This window comes from Heliangelus exortis, chromosome 8 (genome assembly GCF_036169615.1).
Source record: "Heliangelus exortis chromosome 8, bHelExo1.hap1, whole genome shotgun sequence".
Taxonomy (NCBI): Eukaryota; Metazoa; Chordata; class Aves; order Apodiformes; family Trochilidae; genus Heliangelus; species Heliangelus exortis.
Genome location: NC_092429.1, coordinates 12,234,708 through 12,258,606, shown reverse-complemented (window position 1 = coordinate 12,258,606; position 23,899 = coordinate 12,234,708). Strand labels below are relative to the sequence as shown.

The 23,899-nt window shown below is 38.5% G+C and overlaps 1 protein-coding gene across 3 annotated transcripts; it reads right to left on the bottom strand.

The window, feature by feature from the left end:
- Positions 1-1,930: 1,930 nt before the first annotated feature.
- On the bottom strand, positions 1,931-23,899 carry GIPC2 (GIPC PDZ domain containing family member 2). 3 transcript variants are annotated; one of them, XM_071750501.1, is made up of 7 exons: positions 23,553-23,841; positions 21,002-21,219; positions 16,163-16,348; positions 12,397-12,577; positions 9,348-9,457; positions 8,538-8,619; positions 1,931-3,188 (listed from the first exon to the last, which is right to left on the bottom strand). In XM_071750501.1, exons 2-7 carry the CDS (start codon positions 21,080-21,082, stop codon positions 3,034-3,036), a joined length of 795 nt encoding a protein of 264 aa, XP_071606602.1. In that variant the 5' UTR covers positions 21,083-21,219; positions 23,553-23,841; the 3' UTR covers positions 1,931-3,033. The 3 variants fall into 3 exon arrangements, with proteins under 3 accessions (XP_071606602.1, XP_071606603.1, XP_071606601.1); XM_071750502.1 differs by having other exon boundaries at positions 21,079-21,219; positions 23,553-23,681; XM_071750500.1 differs by lacking the exon at positions 21,002-21,219 and having other exon boundaries at positions 23,553-23,899.

The window sequence follows — 23,899 nt, the reverse complement described above, 5'->3', positions numbered from 1 at the left end:
AGGTTTTAAAGGATCTACAGGCAGTATTTCACTAGTAAAATATTAATTTACCACACAAATCATTACAAAGAGTGAGAAGTATTTATGATGCTTTATAGTGTGATTTTCATGTGGGAACTTACTCAGGCATAGGTGGAAAATGCAAATAATCTACTAAACTGGGTAGTGCTGCCATTATACACTATGTGCTGAAAATAGTGTATGCTTAAATGAGAACTCAAAAAAAATTAAGATATATCACCATATTTTATTGCTGTACATGACAGTAAAAATGCAATAACTACTTAAATCTTAGTTTTGAAATCAACTCTACAAGGTAAGCCACTGTGACAGGAGACAGGTCTGTGCAGAATTAGAACTTCAGAGATAGTTTTTATCTCAGTGTTTTATCAGTGTAATGGGACAAATTATCCTCTGAGGATAATATGATGAATAACATTAATTTCTCAAAATAAAATGAACAGCTAAAACACATGAGAGGTTATCTGCTACAGGTAACATTTAATGTATTGTTTTATAACATGGCTCTTCCATAGTACCTTTTCTTGCTGTTTAAGAAGGAATTCTTAACATTAATTGATTTTATCATCAGTGGCACATTGGCTACTAACATTAGTGCATAAAAACATTTCCACAAATTTTGACAGATGAGGTTTCTTATATAAAACAATTTATAACCTACACGAAATTCTTGATATTTAATTATTCCTTTTAACCAAAGAAAGCTTAAAGAATAAATTATATGGCCTGTGATACTTTAATACTTCATTGCCAAGAGTACCTTAGTTAAAGTAGCTCTGTGCTACAGAGAGAGTGTCCCCAACTGCAACAGAAGATTGAGGGCTGAGACCTGCAATTATTAAATACAGATGAATGCTACCCACCTGGTGCTCCCCATCCTAGAATTACACTACTTTATCAGAATAATACAACCTTGTGATCTCAGCTAAGCAATGGGATGTATAAAATTCAACCACCTTCTTACCAGGTTTCTTTAATTTTATTTTCATGTTTTACTAAAACTCAAATTTTCTTTTCTAATTACACATTTTTTAACCCTCATAACTGCAGATAGCAATTTTTTTTTCTATCTATATGTAACTTCTACATATAGAAGCTGATAATTATCATACCTATTTAAAGATACATATACATTTCATCCTACACTGGTGATATGAGGTACTAGTACAATTAAGAGACATTTTGACACTTTCAGATTTCTTGGATACAATAAAACACATGATGTCCATACTGCTCTGTCCTACTCATTTCATAAAAGTGATTATCTATATTATGCAAAAGCTTTTCCTTAGATCAGAGATACAAGGGCAAAATATTCACAACAGCATTTATAAAATTACCCCCATTGAAAGGCCACTGAACAGTATTTATACAACTTCATGTAATATTCCATAACTAAAATAAATATTCACTTCTTGTAACGTGCAAAAGACTGGAGTTCAGAGCTTTCCTAAACAACATCATAAAGAGAATGAGGACCAGCTGAAGACTTCAAAGTGTCATTGTTTTAGACCAAAGAAATAACTGACATAGAATATCTAAAATTACTGGAATTGTCTCTATTTTAAAGAGATCTCTGCAGACGGTGAAAGACATCTTCCTCAGAAAAGTAACCAGGCAATGCTTTAGGAAAAAATTTATAAAACATGCTTACACAAATATAAAAATACTAAAAAGCTGTGACACCTTCCCAGGTCATGCCCCACATTCTTGTTCACTGACACTCATGATGTATGATTTGGCTAGAAAAAATTAAAAGTAGCTTTTTCTAACTAAATGAGAAAATACGCCTTAATCAAAACCAAGAACAGCAAAAACCGAAAAAATCTTTTTATGGATAAACCCCAAACTTACTGCACTCCTCTTCATTAAATACAGGCATAGCAGATGTGTTAAAAGAGACAAATCATTTTTAATAATATAAGATTTATTAGTAAAATTTTATCAATTAAAATTAATTTTTATGTACAATATACTTTGAAATCATAACATGTAAAACTAGGTCAGTCTTTTTCAGGATTCAGACATGCATTTTCATTCATACTGTGATTATTTGTGATTTTACAACCATATCTCCCAGGTCTGAACATTATGGTGTATCATACGATGCCATGTTGGAAAAAAAAGCAGATATGGGAATGTCCATAGGATCTCTGCAAATCATTTAGACTACGCAAAGATTAAGCCCCTAGTCTTATGCTATAGTCTCCAGTGCTAAATCACAGATATTATTAAAATATATTAGTAGTAATCAAAACTAACATTTGTTTTGTCTTATGCAGTTCCTTTCACAACAATATGGCATTTGAATAAAGCAGCATCTTTCTGGTTTAAGCATTCCTACTACACTTACCTTGGTAAAACCTAGACAGTGTGTATTATGACTCAAATGAAAATGTGCTTTTTCATTCAAAGATCTTAGTTCTCATATTACAAAGGAATTACTTTTTTTTCCTCTACTCAGGTTCTTCAGAAACAGGGTAGCTCCTTCCTAGCTCTGTCTACAGAGAAGATTACATCAAGATCAAACTGGAACAAAACCTAAGGTTTTGGGCTTTCTACAGCTCTTTGTGTATGTAAATAAAAAAGGACAGCAGAACACCAGGGAGATGTAGCATGTAGCTAGGTAGATTTCTATGTTATAGACCTTTCAAAAGAAGAGAAAATAATCCAGTTTTATTGTGTATGTATAACCCCCTTCAGAATATTGGTATCAAAGTTTACGTATAATAAAAATTGCCTAATTTTCATAAAACATCTGTATAAATATTTCTCCTCGATGCACTCCTCACAGTGATTTCCACATGTAAATTAAATATTTGTTTTAAATGTGCAGTTGTCAGAACTTATCTTCATATTTGCACTAGAAGCCTTCCTTTGCAAAAGATTGAGATAGGAAAATGCCTACACAGAGCATCCAGAATTTATATCAATAAAAGTATTAATGTTCTGATGTACATATTTGAAAATAATTTTGTACTTTCAAGTAGAGATTGATAAACTGCACAGTTCTCATTCCAGTCGTCCTTGCTTAGCATCACCTATTGCTCCCCATACATCAAACACAAACTCATCTGGAAATGCAAAGTCTCCAAGAGTTTCATCCAGTGCCACTGCAAATTCATCTGGGTTTTTCTTGTCTCTCCCAGCTTCCACCATTGTTGCAGCTAAAAAACAGCAAAACAAAATAATGAAATTACCACGACATTGACAGCTAACATATATGGCCAAGGGGAACAAGGACTTTAGCCAGTTTTAAGACAAATGGGTCAAGATATATGAAAGAGTCATATGACACAGCAGCAATAAAACAAAACACAAAATTATATTGCAGTCCAACTGCCCTGGTTGAAGCCTCAGAATTACACAGTAATAAAATCTGTCACTAACAGAAAGTGTTTTTTTTAAAGACAGAGCTTCCCACATTATGAAATAGAACCTTAAAAACATGTAATTACAGATTTACCAAACTTGAAAACAAAACTCACTAAATTTAAGGTTACCAGGACAGGTTTCAACTCAGTCAAGCAGGACTCAGGATGTCACTGCCGTGCAGAAGCAGCAGCAGCAGCCACTGATAAAATTGTTTTCAACTGCACTGGCCAATTCCAATCAGCACTACCAGGGCACATCTAATGTTCTGTATTTATCAAAGCACATTTCCTTTCCCACATTCACCTGCTGTCATGAAATCCCTCCTGTGGAGGGACTGCAGGATGCTGGGGCTTTCGGTAGCTTGGTGCTGACCTCCAGCGTCCGCAGCATCTCACTGCCGCGCAGCGAACCCCCAGGCGGGATGCTCGGCATCCTTCCTGCTGCTCACACACAAGTTTGTACCACTGCTCTATGAGAAGGTGGAAGGCTGAACCTTGCTTCCTTAGTTTCATGCATACAGAAACAGCTGCCAGTCTGCTCTGTCACCCAGAGAGGATATTCTGACTTCCCCAGGCAGCTAAACCAGGCCTGGGATGGCAGCCACCCCCTGGGTGGCACAGCTCTGCAGGACATCTGTGTTTACACCCTGACATTTGCATTGCATCGATCCCAAGGCAAATAAAACCTACTGATTGCCAAGGCATTTAGTAGTTACTTGCCAACTTGAAGAAAACTTTACTGGTTCTCAGAGGGTGACAGCTCTGGACCAAATTGCCTCCACTCCCCTCCCAGCTTCTTGTAACAGCTGCACAATATGTGATTGCAGGAATTTATTCCAACAAAGTATTTTTCAACATTTCGGATATCCCAACTGTTTTCAGATCTTAGGGTTTTTTTCTCACACAGTGCTCATACCTGAGAAATTTTTACATAAAACATTAAAAGTTCAGAAAACTTAATAGTGATGAAAGAAATTAGGAGTCCTCTCAACTTTAACTGACAAGCTTATTGGGCTTCTCAGAATATGAGCAGAGTAGTATATTGGCTTTCTAAACCTATTCCTTTCAAAATAACCTCCAGGTTCTTTCATAATACCCTTATTTTAAGTTCTGATAGTCACATGGGGCATAAGCCATGAAAGCTATGATCTGCCTGCCACTGTGAATGCCTACATTACATCCTGGCTTTGCTACCTATATCCTACTCTGTAACTTCTTGAAATACTTTTTCAGAAGTCTGAACAGAAACTTCAAAGTTTATTTAGCTGCAATGCTATCAGAACGTCTGCCTTCATCAAAAGGTAACACGTTATTTTTCTAGAGATAAAATTCATATTCATCTTCCTTACAACATGACAGAAAATGAAGCATGCCATTGCAGTTTCCAGTGTTCAACATTACTTGGGTTTAGTTTCACGTTAAATTCTGGCAGAATTGGCACCCAAAGAAGCATTAGAAATATCCTTTCTTTTTTCTTTGCTAAGTAGCACTAATTCTTCTTGAAGTGGAGAAATTTTCTTGTTTAAGCAGACTTGCTACCTTTTCCTTTTTTACAAAACTCCCACTATTCTCTCAGAGTAAATGAACATTCATAAAGAACATATCTAGAATTTACACAATAGAGTCCTTCAGGAAAGGGAGTCTGAAAATAACAGATTCAGGGAGAACATCACTTCAGTCAAAGCATTTCAAGATAAAAACAATTACCCAGTATTGGTGGGTTGGACTATGGGTGGGTCAAGAGAAGAAGCTTGGGTGGCAAAATTTAGATCTATTAGGGCATTTTGACTAAACAGTAAGTTTAAAAAAATAAAGTCAAGAGTAGAGCAGTAGATTTGAAGTTCTACTAAACAGAAATGGGAATTTGCAAAAATACATGATGTCTCACAATGTTATTGGGGGGAAAAAGTAAATAATTCAAAAGTGTAAAAATAGAACAAAATAGAACAAAGTATCAGTGGCTGAAGAGATAGCCAAAAGATAGTGAAAGTAAAAAGTTGGATTCAAAGCCCTTTTTTGCCACTGTTTTTCTATCCATAGCATTCTGAGGTTGGATCCCGTAGATCCAGGCTTCCTCCCACCCAGGGTCTTTGAGGTAAAATACAGTCAATAACAATTCAAATCTCACTGATTTAAAATATAAGTGCTACCAGTATTTTATACTAACACAGCTTCCTTAGCCCCTCCTATTAATCACCTGCTCACATTCTCTTACCAGAAAGCACTGACAGCATTTAAAATAACCCCAATTATCTCTCAGTGGCACATTTATGTTTCAAAGAAGACTGAAGTCAAGTGTTGGCTCAATTTCTAATGTGCCCATAAAATGACATTAAATGGTGGAGGGATTTCCAGAGCCAAGTGTCCCTTTTGCAGATGATGCCCAGTTTTCAGTAAAATAAAGAGGTAAAAAAAGTAAAAGTGCATTCAAAAGGCAGGTATGTAAATCTCAACAGTAATTAGATCTCTGAAACTAAAACACTGGGCTAAAAAAACACAAACCAGTAAGTATATGTATTTCCATTAAATAATTTCCTGGCATTTAGCTCCAACTCAGAGATTTGTGTGTAGATTCAGTCAGCCATTCGTGAAGCTGTCAATATACTTAGCTATGAAAAAAATTAAGGGCTTTATCTCATCTTTAATTCTGTCTGTAATTTTATGTTATTTTTTTCTTTCCTTTCTTTCTAACTTCTGGCTTAAAACTGGGGCACTCTTTTAGAACTCAATCACACCATGGAAGTGTCATTTTAATGGAGATGAAAGAGCAATATTAACTGACATCCAAAGCTTCTGACAAACAGAACTGCATGGGAGTGAGCAGTGATTGAGATCTTAATCACTTGTCGGCTGTGGCACTGTGATGACTTGCATTTTCAACTAATCTGGCTTGAGTAATGAGTGAAATTTCTATCCGAGTGGTGATTGGCATTCTCTGAATGAATCCTTTCCTCATATTTCATTTTCACGGGTGACTGATCACATCCAGTAGATGAAAAACTGACATATGTTAATTGAAGAGATTTGTGACAGGTGATTAGCTCTCCTTTCCTAGAGAGTCCTAGAGATTTTTAATTGTTTAAAAATGATAAAACTTCTTTTTCATCATGATCTTTGGCCCTCAAGTCTAAGATTTGACCTTTAGGAAATGGCTTCAAAGGTGCAAACTAAAGCTACATGAACCCTGCAATCTTTGATGCCTCTTTGTTTCGCTGCCTTTTTTGGGATGAAGAGGTGAAGGACAAAACAACCCAGCAGGAATGTCCTCTGAAGACAAAGGCCCCTTCCTTCTGCAAATGTTCTTCTAAGGCATTCTTAGAAATTTTCCAAACTAAATACTGAAAGATGAGACATCAGATCTTCTGGAAAAAATAATCAAGGAATTTATGGGAAAATTCTACCAGGTGCTTGGCAATCAACTCAGCCATAAGTACTGAAAGTTGAACTCCTCAGTCTAATGTAGAAGAGCCATCCCATTACAGTACTGAGAGTCAAAAACACAGGGAACACCAGTTACCATGTGAATTTTCTTCCCTGTCTTAGAGCAGAGCATAGCACATCCCAAGATCCCAAGAAACCATGCTCTAGCCTAGGATCTCAGGGTTCTGGACTATAGACACCAGAACCAGAGCACCTACAGCTGCTTATTCCTGTAGCTCCAGGAGTCTGAGGACCTTAGAGGTAACCTGCAAGGATGGGACATTCAGAAGTCTGGGATTGCAAAAGCTGCAGGACAAAAACTGGTTCCCAGCTGGTTTGAGACTTGGGAGCTTTGAAGCCTGACCCAGGGATGTACTGAGCAGCAGAGGCTGCAGGAGAGCATTAGGACAGGGGTTCCTCCCTAACACAGGGTCAGCACCACACAGCACTCCTAGGAGCATATTACATGGTGGGGGCATCACATATTAGTGTTTACAGGAACAGGATTTTTGAGAATTTTTAGTTTTCAGGGAGTTGGAGAGGTTAGATATTACCTACAAAACAGAATTCACCCATTTCTGGCAGCTCTGCTTTTTCTTTACCAGGAAACCCACCTCTACCTTAGTCTGGGGGACAAAAAACACTTTACCTACAATTTTTCCTGTGAGAAAACTAGTAGAAGCTGCCAATCAGATGCTTGCTGATAGGAGCAGCTAACAAAGGACTTCTGGCTATTTGGATAATCTCTGATTGTTCTTATTCCACTGTACTAACTGCTGCCTGTCCATCCCTCCCCTTTTGCCTTTAGCTTCATGCCAGACCTATTTTCTTTTTCTACTTTGCCTCCCCCACTTCCCTCTCATAAAAACTTCCTTTTCAGTATTGCTTTCTATTTACCTTATCCTTTCCTGATTCTTGGCTGATTTATTTAAAGATTACCATGATAAATAGCTTCCTTTTTGCCTCACTCCACAATACCATATGAAGACTCCACCCAGCCAGAGCTGGCTACAGTGGCACTTTTCACTCAGCCAGACTGCAGCTTCTTCCCATACAAAGAGGAGCTCCTATTAACTGTTGTCAGATTATTAGGAAGATGCAACAGTTCCAAGGAAAAGTTCAGTGCAGTTTTAAGAAACTTATGATACTGAGGCTGAATAGTTTCCTTCATTATAAACTGATCATTGTGATACTTAGCAGATAGGATGGAAAACTTCCCACGTTCTTCAGAACACAGGCTTCAGAGAATTTGACAAATTTGTTCAACTATTCTGTCATTTCCCTTGATAAGTAATTCCCCTTTCACCGATGAAGATCTTGGATCCAAAGTTGAGTGATCGGTTTCAGTGTGTGTAAGCCAAGGGGCAAAAGAGCAAAAAGGCAAATAGACATCTTTCTCTTTAACAATCCTTAAGTGAGGTAAACAGAAGATCCACTTTTGTGGAAAAATGCAGTGATGACAGTTAATGGCAATAAAATAATTCATGCAATAGTATATAGGTAATGTACAGGAAGAACAGAGGATAGTTAATTATAATGCTTGAAGAGATTCTTTCTTTTATCAGACACACGTATTTGGAGAACTATAGGCAAGTTTTAATACTGCACCCTGGACAAGTTTTGCTTTACTTATATCCATAGACTAAAGTACTCAGCAAATTTTAGACTACAGAAAATGAGAAATTATTTCATCTTGTAGTAACATATTTGTTAAAAACTCACCTAATTCAATATCTCTTATGCCCATGTATGTTTCAAGAAGCTCATCCACTTTTTTAATTGCTTTTTCTTCAGCTTCACTTGGCTTTGTTGAAATAAAGGGAGAAAAAGAGCAAAAGTATAATTTTATACATGAAGATTTCAAAAATAACTGGCAATAAGCCACCGATTACCCTTACTCCCATCCTAACCACCTGGAATTACAAAACCTGCAAGCAAAACACATTATTCCATCCTTTCCCTTTTCTCACAAGCCTGAGCCTTCCCCCTAACGTCAAGCCACAAAGCTCTTACTTTCCAGCTAAACAGGGGCCTGACATCTCCCGACTATGCAGGTCTTCATCAAATTCTTATCAGCTTTAGATGAACAACATTTCTTCTTCCAAACCCTAATCCTGGTTTCACACATGTCAGCACTTGTCATCAGCCTCCCCTATCAACAGCCCTTACACCAGCCTGGTACACTTTGCAGCATCAGCAACAGAACCAGCTCCTCAACCATCACACACACACACACACACACACACACACACACACTTTTCAACACTACTTGGTCTCATCTCCTTTAAATTCATCCATGGTAACCTATGAAATTTAAATATAGGCTCTCTGTTTCCAGATTCCTCTGTCCAATCCTATCCCTGCTATCTTCAACTTTATACACACATTCCTTCCTGCAGAAGCAATCTTCTTAAATCCTGCAGGCTTTGTATCATCCAAATTTTTCCTTCCTACTTTACCTTGTAAACCTTGGGGAAGAATAAATCAGGAACTAGATAATTAAACTACTGAAGGCCCCCAGGATAACCATACCATTTCCTCCACAGTAGCAGGGCCTTTAGTTCTCAGCCGAAGAGTTTCTCTCCCTTTGGAGTTTTTTGCCTGTGTCAAAGTTCCACCTTTGGATCTTGGTCCCAGCTTTTCTAAATACAAAGCAAACAACAAAAAGATAATAATGCCAAACAAAACTAAGTATATTGTACTCAGAATACAATGTATCTGCTTTGGCTATTATATTACTTTCATTTTTTTATTCTAATCAAGATCTAGACATATGTAAAAATGTAATTACAAATTAACTGATGCAGGGGTGCAAACACCACTGCTGAACAGGTTGTGGTGAGGCAGATTGACCTCAGCTGTTTAAATACCAGCAGTCACAAGGGTGAAATGTCCCTAAGTAGATCTGCAGTTTTTCTGCTGGCTTCACCAAGCTCATGCTCACACATGATAAAACTCTACCAAGATTATGTGGGTTTAGTTAAAGTTTTCTTTACTGGATTTCCTTGTTTTATCTTAGGTAAGGGCACTCCAGTTAGTAAGCAGAGTATGGAACCATTTAAGATTTGGATTTATTGTTCTAGGACATATTTTTAAATTTACTAACCCAGAGTGACATAGTTAAAATGGAAAGTCACTGAAGAGAGGAGATGATTTTGCAGAACCGTTTTTAACTGTGCTGTCTTCCCTTCCATATTATTCCTCTTCTTAGCAGTAGGCATTTCTAACAAGATCTCCTTGAAAACAAGGCTTTAATATACTATATTCATTTTGCCCAGGTAGATTCCAACTCATCATTCTTATATAAGTAGTCAAAAATCCAGATTATTATACTGCACAAAACTTGAAAAGTAAATTTTAGTTGGCTTTATTTTACCAAATAGATATGGCAGTCTATTACATACATGCTTACCTACACTTTTACATGCATTACATACACTTTTATATTTTAAAACACCCCTCAGAGTGCCATAATTTCTGCTAGACTTATTTCAAAAAGTCATTCCTGATATAACATACATATTTTTCTAGTTTTGTCACCATTAGCACCCTAAAACTTAGTATTTGACAAATCTTTACCAGCAGTAGTTCAGACCACAGATCTCTGGCCACCATAGCAACTATTTTTCATATTCACATAGTTTATATTTAGAGTTCATGGTATGCTGCCTTTATTAATTTGTAAAGGGCTGGCTAGTGACTAGCAAGGACCAATCTTATTCAGACAATCTTTATTTTGTGCTACAAGCCTTGTCTAGAGTAGGCTGAGGCAGCCTCTGTGCACATGGTAGACAGATACCCAGCCAGTAAATTGTTTTTATTTCACATTCTGCTGAAAGGAGGAAAAACAAAAGTACTTTCACAGAGAAACTTGTCTCTTATTTCTTTCTCCTCACAAACCTGTGTTGAAACTAACAGGAATTCAGCACCTACTTGTCCAGCAGGATCTGGATCTTGTTTGTCATCTCCTCTGGGGCTATTCTCAGCATGCTGCAGCTTTAGCACTACCTCAAATAAATTTGTGCCTGAAGCATAACTGCACCTAAGGCTAGAGGCAGGATATTCTAACCTGCTGGGCATGGCCATTTGTAAATTAATTTCTGTAGATTGAAAAAAAATGTGCATCTTCCAAAAATCTGTCTAAAATGCTCTAATTACCTCTTAATTCTATACCAGATAAAAGGAATGGAATTAGCAGGTTTTCTTCTCTAAATCACAGGCAGACTAAAAGGTACCTTAGTCACCTGACTGAAATAATTACTATGAAATAATAGCTGAAGTCATCAGTCACATGCTGATTTACCCTGGTCTTTACAAATAGGCTGTGTAACATATTTACCATGAAATAGAAACTAGTAAAAGGTATTCTTATTATTACTAGTAGCAATATCACATATATGGAATACTACTTCAGTGTAATCTACAAGTTGCACATTTATTTAACAGAAGTATCAACTCGTATCCAAATGCATTAGTGATTAGCTCATAATCCTCATTCTTTACAGAAGCTCTAAAAGCAGAAAGAAATCTTCACATTTCTCTCATTTTCAATTTCTGCTGCTATTCTGACACCAAGTGTCAAGACTGGTGTACGACAGCAGCTGTGAGTTATTAACACATAAAAGAGGATTTGAAAAATAAATACGTTGAATTTTTGCTGCTGGGGTGAAGATGGTGATTTCAGAGTTGCTGTTAGTGCAGGTGTGCACAAAGACTCACATGAGCTTATAATGTAGCAGAATTTTGAAGTTCTTACTGCAGAAAAATGCCACATGGTTTGTGGGGGTTATGAAAAGTAGTGAGAGAGTAAAATTAAAACTCAGTCTCTGTTTTGACTCCTGAGCTAAACCTAGCTTCTTGGTTGGTTTATTTGTTCTTTTTTTTTCAGTTTACATTGATAAAATGAAGACACATAAGGACTAATAGTAGGTATGCGTTCCTCCTATATATGTGTCACTTTCTATAGCATGCAGACGCAGTAGGGAGAGGCAGAGCTTTGCCCTACTGCTTTTTTCCATTTCTGAGTATACCTGCTGTATGATTAGAGATCCACAAAAATGTTAGGGAGAGCAGGAAGGCTCGAAGCAAAGCAGTTGCTCTAGGAAATCCCAGCCAGTGTTTCCCTCAGCATCCTTCCACACTGGAAAGTGCAGTCCACAGTGAAGGGTACAGAAATAGAAAATACACGACACAGATGAACACTGATTATGTTTCAGAAGAGGAAAAGAGAAGAGAAGGCTCAAGAATCAGCACATTAGTGAAGTGATCCATGCTTTAAAACCATTTCTCTGAAACAATGCTTGTGCTGATTTTGCATCATCATGTAGTGGCAAGTGAATTGAGCAATCAAGACTCAGGCTGAGGCAGCACACACCAGGATGACTGCTGGAGAAAGCAAGACAGGGAAATCCATTCATAAATTTCCCACTTCAAGGAAAAAAGACAAATGTACTTTCTTGTAGCAGCTTTGTTACCTTGAGTAGACACCTGGCTGCAGTCTGAAAACAAACTTGGAATGCAACACAATGCAATGTTGGGATTTTGATATCCAGTGAACAAGGTGGACAGTGAAGTAACTCACCAAATGCTTTCATGGGCTCTATCAACTGCAGCTTAAACACCTGACCCTTCTCCAGATCTTTTAGCATTTTGGCAACTTCATAATGCCGACAATCTGACACGTTTTTTCCATTTATAGTCTCTATGTGATCACCCACGCAGATCATTTTGGTTTGGTCCATAAGGCTACCTTCTCTGATTCTCTGTGGTTTTGAGTAAAAAAAAAAAAAATAGAATTAGAAACTTTTCTTTTAAAGGTAAAGAGGTGACACCACAGAGTTTCAGGAGTGTCACTTAACAACATCAATAGCATTGAGCTTTTATGCCAGCAGTGCATTTTGTCTATAAGATTTTCATAAAATGTATTTTGGAAAGGGTTATTTTTCAAACATTGTATTATAATAAGAATGGAATATAGAATCAATAGGAAAAAAATCAAGCAATCATACTTTAGAAATCGATGTTTCTGAATTAGCTAATATTTTTCTGCTTTAAAATTGAACCAAAACATGACAGTAATATGAATGTTTATCTGAGTTTTTGGGGTTTTTGATTTAATATCTTGACAAGTAGAGAAACAGAGCGTCTCTCTTTTCAAGTATGGTCCAGGGATATAACAAAATAATGTGTTTGATATACTACAAAATTATATACTCTTGAGGGCTAGTCTCAATAAGACCCATCTGTAGTGACCAAACTTTTATGATTTTCTTCTTCAGACTGTACAGCTGCATATCAACGTATTTTTAATGAAATAACAATAAGAATTTATTCTAAATGCCATCTCATGGAATACAAATGGTCTAAAGGTCATAAAATGTAAAAGAAGTTAGTATATATAGCTTTTGCGGAGTTTAAAAAATGAGGAAAAATCTCCAATCTCTCTCAGTGATTCACCAAGGTAATTAAAGAACACTTTATTTAAACACAGTTTATCGATTCTGCTTGTTGTTATTATATCCTGTCATATTTGTTTACCATGTGCCTATGCCATGTAAGCCAATATTGTATGGCTATTTAATAGAAAAACTATGACATAGCAGAACTTGTTATATTTTGTAGGGACAAGGATTTTATTCTAATATCTTCCTGAATAATGTACTTTTCAATACAGACTAATGTTGTTCAGGTTAACCTCAGTCGAGGTAACAGTGAGACAAGGGAGATAAACACATTACCACCTGCTCCAGTAACACCTTGCCTAGCTGAACAACTTTCTCAGAAAGCTGCTGCCAGTTTACATGCTCACATCTGAGCCCACATATGTGCCTCCATCTGAAAGAGACAGTGGGAAGTGTGATAGTGCTCACTGTCCTCTAATATACTGCAATAATTTTTAGCTTCAAGATGAGTTTAACTCTTTCTAACACTTGTTTTAAAAATGAAAAGAACCCTCAGGGTGAATGAAGAAGGTATTGTACCCACACCAGAAACCAGACCCCAAATGCATTTCTGTTACAAAGTAGCAGGATTCAAGTGGGCCAACCAGACTTTAAGTAGTATTAAATCTATGTGCTGAATTCATTCTTATTTAGCTTTTTTTCCCATTTGGATCCCAAGATGAAAAAGTAGCATTCACCTACTATATAGTAGTATATATAGAATATAGTGGTATACACCTGACTATATTAATTGTGTCATATCAAACTTTTTTTTTTTTTTTTTTAAGATGATTTAGGTTAGGTCATTACTCCAAGTTAATTGACCAGAAACAGTCAAGTTACATTGTCATAGTAATTAATATGCAATTGGTATGCCTGTAGTTCAAGTGCTCTACAGTCCATTTAGAAGCTAGGATCTATAGTTCCTATGCAATGCCTAATTAAATGTGCCACCATATTTGATAATGTCTCCTTATATACCAGTTAGTCATGCTTCAAGTTCTACTGCTATTCTCTTTGGATGACTAATTTGTTTCCATAGTACATCTTCCCATCTTGTTATGTACCAAAAAAGTAAATTGTTGAAAGCAGCATGAAACAGGGTTCTGCACCTCGTAAGGCAAATTTATATTAGATGTCATAGAAAAAGAATTTCCAATTCAAAGCATCAGGTTAAAACCTACCTGGGTTATATAACTGACCTAAAAACTGCCCTGTTATCTAAAATACAAAAAAAATACTACAGCCCATAACAGTTTTCAACAACACACAGACAGGTAAATTTAATAGTCATGTTTAATTATTAATGGAACACAGTAACAATTTTTCAAAGAAAGTAAATATATAAACAAAAAGAATTTTACCAAACTTTAAAGTAGAGACAATCTCTGCTTGGTCATTCACTTGAACAACCAAGTATTAAAAAAATGCAGCCTTTACTTCTGTTTATGTGTTTTCTATGCTGTTTTTAAAATATCCCTTAGCTAAATGCGCAACAGCAACAAAGTTGATAGAAACTCCTTTAAACCAATGAATTCCCATGAAGGCTGCACCATATTCATTATGCAGCTTATTAGAACAGTCCAGGGGCAATGATATATTTGTTCAGACAAGTTTTATACAATTCACTGGAAATGACAGCTTGTCTTGCTAATGTGGTGAGGGTTTTCCAGTCTGCTCCAATTATGCAGTGGCCTGTGCGATGCCTGCTCTCCCTCCCCATGGTACCAACCAAGCACAGAGAGAGTAACCCCCTGTGCACAGTGCTGCACACATGAACTTAAATCACTGAAACACTGCTTTGGATGCCTTCTTTCAAAATGCCACATATGCAGCAGAGTGACTGAACGTTATGGGCTGCACGAATGCTACCACCAAAAATTCAGAGTTCTGCATCAACAAACAAAAATGAGGCTGTCATTTTGCCAAACTACTTACTGAAACCTCCACTGCATCTCGACATTCTCAAGCACGATCTCAGTCACATTTTTCCACAATGAAGACAAGTAAACCTATTTCTAAACTACATCTTGTGTTACATCCATGGTAGGTGAGGAATGCCTAGAGAATGCCACCTCTCCATACAAGAAACTGTGTTTACAATAGCAATGAAACAGTGATTGCAACATGAGCAATTGAAGATGGCTGCCAATGTCTCACTAATATTGGGTAACTAAAGTAGATTAGAGCAAAGCATCTAAAAAAGGTAGAAAATATGCTTAGTCTAGCAAGAAGAGTGGCATCATTTCCTTAGCCTCTACTTGTCTCAAAATATACTCTCCTCATATAGAGGTTGAAGAGGAAAGCAACTATGATTACTATATGATACACTTTACTGCCCATAAGTGCTACTAAAGTTAATTGTGGTAAATTGTGTTAATCCATATCCTTAGCACTTTTTCATTCATCCTAAGGCCACAAAGCTGGAAAGCTGAGAAAGCTGAAAAAGCACTGTATTCGTATCTATTCTTACAGACTAGGAAGGCTTCTGCCTTACAAACAGTTACAAAGACTGAAAGAACATGATCTCATTATCACGAGTGATGGATGTTCTATAAGCACCTAATCTATGACAACAGAAAACCACTTATAAAAAGGAGGGGGCAGACACAAGCAATATCTGACACCTACAACCTCAGGGTAGGTCAGAAAATACAATGGTCGCATAGTGCAGATGATACACATTACAGAAGCACTGAACAAATGAACCAATTTTGAATTACATCCAGTACCAAAATAGCTGACCTAATTTTGAATCATGTACCTAAGGAAAAGCAACTTTCTTTTTTACATACCATATACCACTTCTACAGTTCTAAAGGATCATTAAACCAATAATTAACCTGTAATCAAAGCTTCTATAGAATAAAGCATTCAAAATATTTCACTGGTATATATACAATTTACCTTAATAAACGCACAGCCGGTTCCATTGTCTGTAATGGTAAGTCCAAGCACATCATCAGTTTTAAGAATTTCCACTTCTTTTCGTTGTCCTTTTACATGGGCAAATATGAAATCTTCAAGGCCAATTTGTGCACCTAAGAGCTTTTCCATATCAGCTTTATGAGTGTTCAAAGTGCAAAACATGATCTGTGCGGAAGGAAAGTGAATATTATCTTAGTTTAATAGTATATTACGTTTGGTAAGCTTGATAGGTAGATAAAAGGTGAACACAGTTCTGGCCTCTCTGACAGATTCATAGCTGAAATGATAACTGTGCTTCTCCAGCTGTCCCAGGACAGGTGACAGTCTCCATCCACACACAGGACAGGCACCATCAATTGCTCAAACTGCACATAAGAGCTGGCAGGGAGCAAAGGAAAGCGGTATCTGTGTGAGCAGCTCCTCATGGCCTGTCTCAGCACACTGACTGACACAGCCATCCTGAGCTACAGCTCAACAGCTTCTGACAGAGGTCAGAGTGAGCAAACCAAAGACCCACCACTACCTTTTGCTTCGTTGTTCATCCACCTCATATTCCACAGTATTCAAACATCACTGGGAACTGCATGAAAACATAACTGCTTGAAAGCAGAGTTTGTGTGGTAGCTGAAGAGGAGCAAAGGCTGTGAGGCCATGCACAGATTCCTCCTGGGCAGCTCCAGACAGCACAGGGCAGCAGCTAAAATGGAGGAACTCTGCACTCCAAGAGAAACTTGGAGAATCCCTAAAATCTACTTTGCAAAGAACACACCCCTAAAGACCATCTTTCACGGGCAGTTGGAAGCAGGGCAGGAGGAGGAGGCTTGGTGCCACCCTATTTGGCCCTCCCAGCACAGGTGGCAAAACCACAGCTGTGAACCATCAGGCAAGGGTTCTGCTGCCAGCAGTGTGCACATGGCTCTGACAGGATGAGAGATATAAGTAGATACTTTTCCATGCACTGCCTGTATCTGCTGGACATTATTTTCCCTCAGAGCACACCTTGGACCTCCTTGCAGCCCGCTGCCCACACCAGCTCCAAATTGGGAAGTGGAAAAAGCAGTGCCAGCACATGAATAGAAGTACATGGTGGGAAGCCAGCTTTGCATGTGAGAAAACCAGCAGCAGGATGCCTCTCCGTGCCCTCTATCTTTGTTACTGCTCTAGTGGCCATCCCTGGGGAGCAGCAGGCCAGGCCAGCTGCCCAAATGCAGGCACAGACCTGTGTCCCATTGCCTGCTCAGCTCCCTGGTGCTTCACTGGAAATGGAGGGTGTCCTTCTGCTCTCCCAGCTTCCCTCACTACACTTATAAAAGTTATGGGGTTCCACGCCAGAACACTTTAAATGCCTTTTCTTTCCTTCCAGCATCACCGGATGACAGCAGAAAAAAATTCAAGTCACCAGCCTACTCAAACCTATTACAGGTCAAATGAGGGGTGAATACATTTCCTAATGTATTTCACAGAGAGCATTTAAGTTTTTGAAGCTTTTTACAACTTAGATTCTGTAAATGGGGGGAATGAGGTTCTATAAAATGGAAGTTTAGTACTGAGACAGTGTTTCTTGATGAAGGAGGTCTTGTTGAGTTGTTTTAAAAAATAAAACAATAAACAAAATCAACCAAACAGCCCTACTTCAAAGGCTAATTGCTTATTTCACATAATCCAGGCATCCACTGCAGTCTAATACCATACTCTAACAATGAAAGTCTTACCAGCAAACCCTTAACAGACATTAGCTTTATTCTCTCAGGCAATGCAGTTTTTCAGTTAACAAATACTCATGCAGTAACATCACCTGGAGAAACTCAGCTGTTTTAAAGTAGAAAATTAAAGTTTATTTTAACCAAGCATTTTTTTAACCAAGAAGGCTCAGTACAAACAGACAATATATAAAAAGTTCCCATATACATTCTGAGCTCTCTCTCAAAGTACATAAGAACTTGGTAGGTTCTTGTTCTTATAATGAAAAAGCCCTGTATCTTTACATTTTAGACATTAGCATCCTTCATCTGACCTTGTCAAACAGACAATCATCTAGTAACTACTGTCACACCTTTGAATAGATAAAATTGGCAACAGAGCAGAAATGTGATATTTAGCAACTTGATCCAGAGTTTCTCTTTTTAGACCTTCATCTGGATGGCATTCCTACCACAGCCTATAAGTCTGCAGAATTCTCTGTGAGTCAGTTCTGTGCTAACCACAAGGCTGAGAGAGCATTAGCCAGTCAAAAATAAAGCTTAACTCATTCTTTATCCTCTTTAGTGAACAACTGTTTTCACTCAGAACAGAGATATGCAAAGAGTAATGTACTAAAGATGTATCTACCCTGGATAATATACAGTTACACCATCTATCAGTTACAGCACAGCTTTATTTGCAGATGACTGAGATGGGTCAATTCAAAATTATATTTTTCCATTGATTTTACATAACCTTAATATAGGTACCTAAATAACAACTTATATACTTAAATACTTAAACCTCACCTACTTTAGTACACCTTCTATTCACACAAAGTATGGTATATTTTAACAGTAATTTTCCAAGCAAGAAAATTCAACATGTAATTTTCAGTGTTTTTTCTCACTTCTAGTCCTCAACCTTCTTTTGATTTGATCTTTAATTCCGCATACCAGTGCTGTGACATTTCATCCCAACTTCAGCAGTATATTATAAATCATATCTGTTACACCATTCACTAAGTATCAAGGATCCCTCCTTCACTGAGAGAGTTATCTTATGTGGCACACAGAACAAGGAAATTCCATTCAGCTGGCAGGGACTCAGGGATTAAGCACAACCTTATAAAATACATTTGTCAGATAAAATTACTAACAGGTTATTCTCTGTCTCAGTATTTTCAATAGGAAGAGATCACATTAGTCAATAAAACCAGGGTTACATTGCATGTTATATAAAGAAATGGTATTAGTCAAGAAGAGCAGGGTTATACTATGTGTTATATAAAATATATATACCTTACCATTCTGCATATCCTATACAGTAATCACATTCTCATCTTCCATATTAAGCCTACCCCTCGAGAAGAACTCAAAAATAAGCTGACTGACAGATGACATACTCAGAAGCTATTAAACGTGCTTTTAACATCAGTATCTCTCAGATAACTTTACAAAGGAGATCATAATCACTTTCTTTATTTAAGAGGTGGGGAAATGGAAATTCTGCTTCTCAGCAAGATGTAACACCCACTGGTACGTTTCCCTGTATAGGTAGGCGTCATTATGTCAAGAAATCACCAATGTATTTTCTAGGTACCTTACTTTATCCTCCCTGAAGAAAATGTGAGAGCCTTGACCAGCTGCAGCAACAGGAAGAGTAACCAAGTCCTCACAGTTCCGGTGTGCTTCCAGTACTCTTATCAGGTATGCAACTTTGCCTCCCCAAATACATTCAAAGTACTATAAAATAAGCATTCGGTGCTTTATTGTTCCTTCTTTAAAGCCAGAGAGCACAAGAATGTCAGTCTAAATTCTTCCTTAGGGCTTAAAAGTACTTGTAAAACAGATGATTAACACAACAAGCCCCAGGTAATGTGAGTGTGAAATTTAAGCACTGCTTAGGGGAAGCAAACAATTGTTGCCATAGGGTTGGGAGAAGGTTGTTTGTAGGGGGAGTGTTAAGTTTGCTCATTTGAAGTCTTCAATCAGTAGGCAAGATTGTGAACAATTTATTCACAGATAAGCATGTACTCCTGTGGTGATGAGGATTTCACAGGCTGACCATAGGCCACTTTTATTCAGAAACCTAAGTTTCAGCATAGAGGCTTATTTTTCACTACCTTTCCTAAAAGCTTAAATCAAACAGGTTTCAATCAAATATTTACATCAAAGTTTAATGTGGCACAGCCTCACAGTATACTTAAATATTTAGCATGAAGAAACAAGGCCCAAGAACAGCAGCCCAGACACAAGCTCAGCAGAAGAACTCTTGTTACTGGAAGAGAGGGAGCTGCATTTCAGCCCTTGGTGCTAGCAGGAGGGTCTCCCTTTCTCTGTACTCCTCTTAGGAAGCAAAATTCCTTCCACTGTGAAAGAAATCCCAACCTCCACGGGCTCTTGGCAGACACACCCTCTGAGCTTTCAACTTACCTTACCGGCCCATCATACTTCACCTTCCAAAGTAAATGAAACAATCCAAAGTGCAAAAATGAGTACACAAAACAAGTGTCATGTAGCTTCTGTGGTTTAACATCCTCTTCTCATCTGATCAAGAAATAGCCCTGCTACAGGATTTTAGCTGGACAAGTTCCCAGTGCCCAATTAGCTACTGTGAATACTTTAAAGCCCTACCATGTGGTCTCGCAGGAGCACAGCACCAAATGCTTTTAACAGACCCACATTGTCCTTCAGTCAGTGCTCACTTATTCACCATACAGGCAGCACTTCGCACTTTCACCTTTGCAGGGAACATAACTTTGCCTGCCACATTTTCTAATAGTTACAATGGAGTAGTAATCCTGAATGGCAAAGGACACACTGTAAAGGACTATGTCCTTTACAAAGGACATACCATACACAACTACTTTTTTTCAACTACTTTTGCTGCACTATCCTCTATCGAAAAAAAAAAGGGGGGGGGGGGGGGGGGAATCCTATTATTTATGCAAGTAGAAATATATATATATATAACTGTGGATGGGTGCTGTTGGCAGAAATTCAGGCCAAATGTCAGGTTCAAGAGGCATAACAGATACATCTAGGAAGATTGCTAAATAATAAAGTATCTAAACAACAAAAAATGAGTACAGGAAAAGCCTCAGAAAGCTGTTATGGCTTTGTCCTTGACAGGTACCTGGCAAACATCATGGGAGTGAAGGAGTGTCCCCTTTGACACTGTATCTGTCATGTTCTGTTCCCATCCTAACTTACTCATGATCCAGGTCTGCACGGAGGTTTTTGTCAGTGTCTGCCCAACAAATACTGTTTTATACAACCTTTGCTCTGTCACTGTTGGCAGTCAATCACTGAACTTGGACAGGATTCTCCAGCAGAAGCTAAACTCAGCTGGTCCTGTGATAGGTGTGAAAAGAGGAAATGAGGTGCTGTAACCATGCAGAGTCAAAAGCAGAAGTGACAGATCACAAGTATAGCTCATCTTTAACTGTTCTGAAACACTTATGTAGGAACTTCTCCAATAATCCATACCCTTGTCTACACTACAGTAAACTCACATAACATATTAAATGTCTTCACTTCTCCACCAGTTAGCCAATGCTCTTTACACTGAGCTCTTCCTTCCCCCCCCCCCCCCCTATTTTCCACCTCAGTCACTACAGGGCAGAGATCTCTGAGATAGTACCTTGTTCCAAAGGCATTCAGGTATCACAGTGCCCACAGGCTTCAGGATGTACTTGGGTCACAGAAACTTTCCTCAGCAGAGAGCACTTACAAATGGCACCTTAGTACCTCAGTGTCTTTCAGTTTGCTCAGGTGTAGCTTCTGGCATTATTGTTTACACCAGGCTGTCCAAAAGTAGATTTAATTAATAGGCAATACCATTTAAAATGTCTAAGCAATCTAAGCAGTTGCTAATAAATTCACACGTGATGGCACTCCCTGCTGTTCACTCATCTATCCTATTTTATCTTGTCTGTCTGAAGTTTTGCTGCAAAACTCGCAAGTTCAGGCTCTTCACTCTGCTGTGCTCCTGTTACTCCAGGAAATACTTTTCATCACTATTTTCATTTCATACAACTTGTTTTTTTAGAGCCAACTGAATTTCCTGAGTAACCGATTTTGAGTTCAGTGCCTCCAGCAACAATTCTCTATCCATTTTTACAAATACTTCACAGACACACAGACACAGACACGCAGACACAAAAAAAAAAAAAAAAAAAAAAAAAAAAAAAAAAAAAAAAACCAATAGAGAGAAGGATAAATGAATAAATGAAGAAAGAAACTTCTCTAGTTTAATACAAGGCTGGCAATAGGTGCCTATGAAACATGTGGTGCTTCCTCTAAAACCTTTGGGGATGTCAGACATCTAGCAGGAAAAAATGAGAGTGCACCATTCATACAAAATTTAATTTCCTAATGAACACTGTTCCCTCTCAAGTAGGCAGAGCCAAAAGTTCATTAACAAAAGTTCAGCAGTGAAAGGAAGAACACTAAAATAGAAGATAATCTGGCAATTACAAGAACTTGAGAGTAAAAGGTATAACTGGAGATGGAACAGAACAAAAGGGGAACAGCAGCTCAGTATGGAAAGAAAACAGAGAAGCAGAAGGTCAGAAAGCAGCTGGGCAGATCTGGGACATAGGTGTGCTGGCTGGCAGCAGAACTGGTATTTCTTAATTACTTAATGTACCAGCAACTGGTTAAACCGAATTCACTGTTACTGCCACTTTCCTTTTACAATTTACTGTCTGAATTGCTGCTAGGTCAGGCAGACCCTCAGTACAAAGTCTGTAGTAATAGTCTTTACTTTAAAAGAGTCAGCTACAAATAAAAGAAAAAGTAAGTGAAGCTGTATAGCCACATGCAGGCATAATGAAATGATAGCACTTTGTTTCAGTTTGCCACTCAGAGGTTAAGGTTCATAGAATCACATAGGAAGAACTTGATATGGCCACTACCTTTTAACCAAGAGAAAACAATGCATTTACAAACACAAATGAATCATTATCCAAACAATGTTTAAAACTTAGCTTAGGGAAGAAAAAAAAAATAAAAACCGCAGAGTTAAAAAAAAAAAAAAAACAAAAAAACAAAAACACCAAAACCCAATTGTTACAGATTTAAGTAGCCTCACTTAAAGCAGCTGGTCGTCTAAAAGTAATTACCAGGCAAAGAAGAAAATTTACAGTTGGAATTTTAAAATGCAGTCAGATTCAAACCATTTCTACTCCCTCTTGTCTTCATTCTGGGTATCATGGATCCACTGACATTTTTTATTATTTTTTTTTTAACTGGAAAGAATTACTAGTCCTGAACTGGCAATACTTCACTCCACCGTAATACAAAATGTTTGACCCAGCGCTTCCGAGTTGTGTTAAACAACAGGCTGGCAACAAGTGAACCAGAGATACTTCAGCTAAAAGGAACATTGTTCTGCCATGAAACAGTTACATGCAACTATGCCTATATCTTTCCGTGTACCGTAACGCTCGTTTGGCAATAGCAAAAGGATTTTTTCATCCCCAAAATACCAAAACCAAACCCAAACAAACAGAATGCCCACAGCAGCTAACAGCGCAGAAATGCCGCCCGCTCCGTTTGCGCCTTTCGAGGCCTCCCTGTGCCTGGCAGGGCGCAGCGGTGACCGCCAGCCCCGGGCACCTCCGCTCTGCCGCGCCCGGCTCCCGGCTCGGCCGGCGCTCGTCTGCCGCCTGTGTCGACCCTACCTCGGCGGGGTCGATGTTGAAAGCCTCGGCGATCTTGGCGTACAGTTCGCGAGCGCTGCTGAAGCCCTCGACCCGGCCCGTGGGGCTGCCGTGCGCCAGCTGCGTGTGGAACTGCAGCCGCGACGCGCTGGCTGCCGGGGCAGGGGGGGCCGGAGCCGGGGCCGGCGCCTCGCTCTCCACCAGCTTGGAGGTCTCCTTGGACTTCTCCTTCTTCTTGCCCCTCAGCCCCAGCGGCATCTTCCGCGCCTGTACCGGGCTCCTGCCACCTCCGGCTCCCCCGCTGGACTCTGCCCCGGCACCGCCCCGGCCACGCACGGCCATACCGCCGCCAGGTGAGGGAGGCCCCG

Excerpts from the sequence above, each read along its gene's own strand:
- GIPC2 (XM_071750500.1), bottom strand. The coding sequence starts at position 23,873 with ATGGCCGTGCGTGGCCGGGGCGGTGCCGGGGCAGAGTCCAGCGGGGGA. Across the intron at positions 9,458-12,396 it reads AGAGCCCATGAAAGCATTTG|AAAAGCTGGGACCAAGATCC; the intron begins GTGAGTTACTTC and ends CTTTGTATTTAG. Across the intron at positions 8,620-9,347 it reads CTGCTACTGTGGAGGAAATG|CCAAGTGAAGCTGAAGAAAA; the intron begins GTATGGTTATCC and ends ATTTCAACAAAG.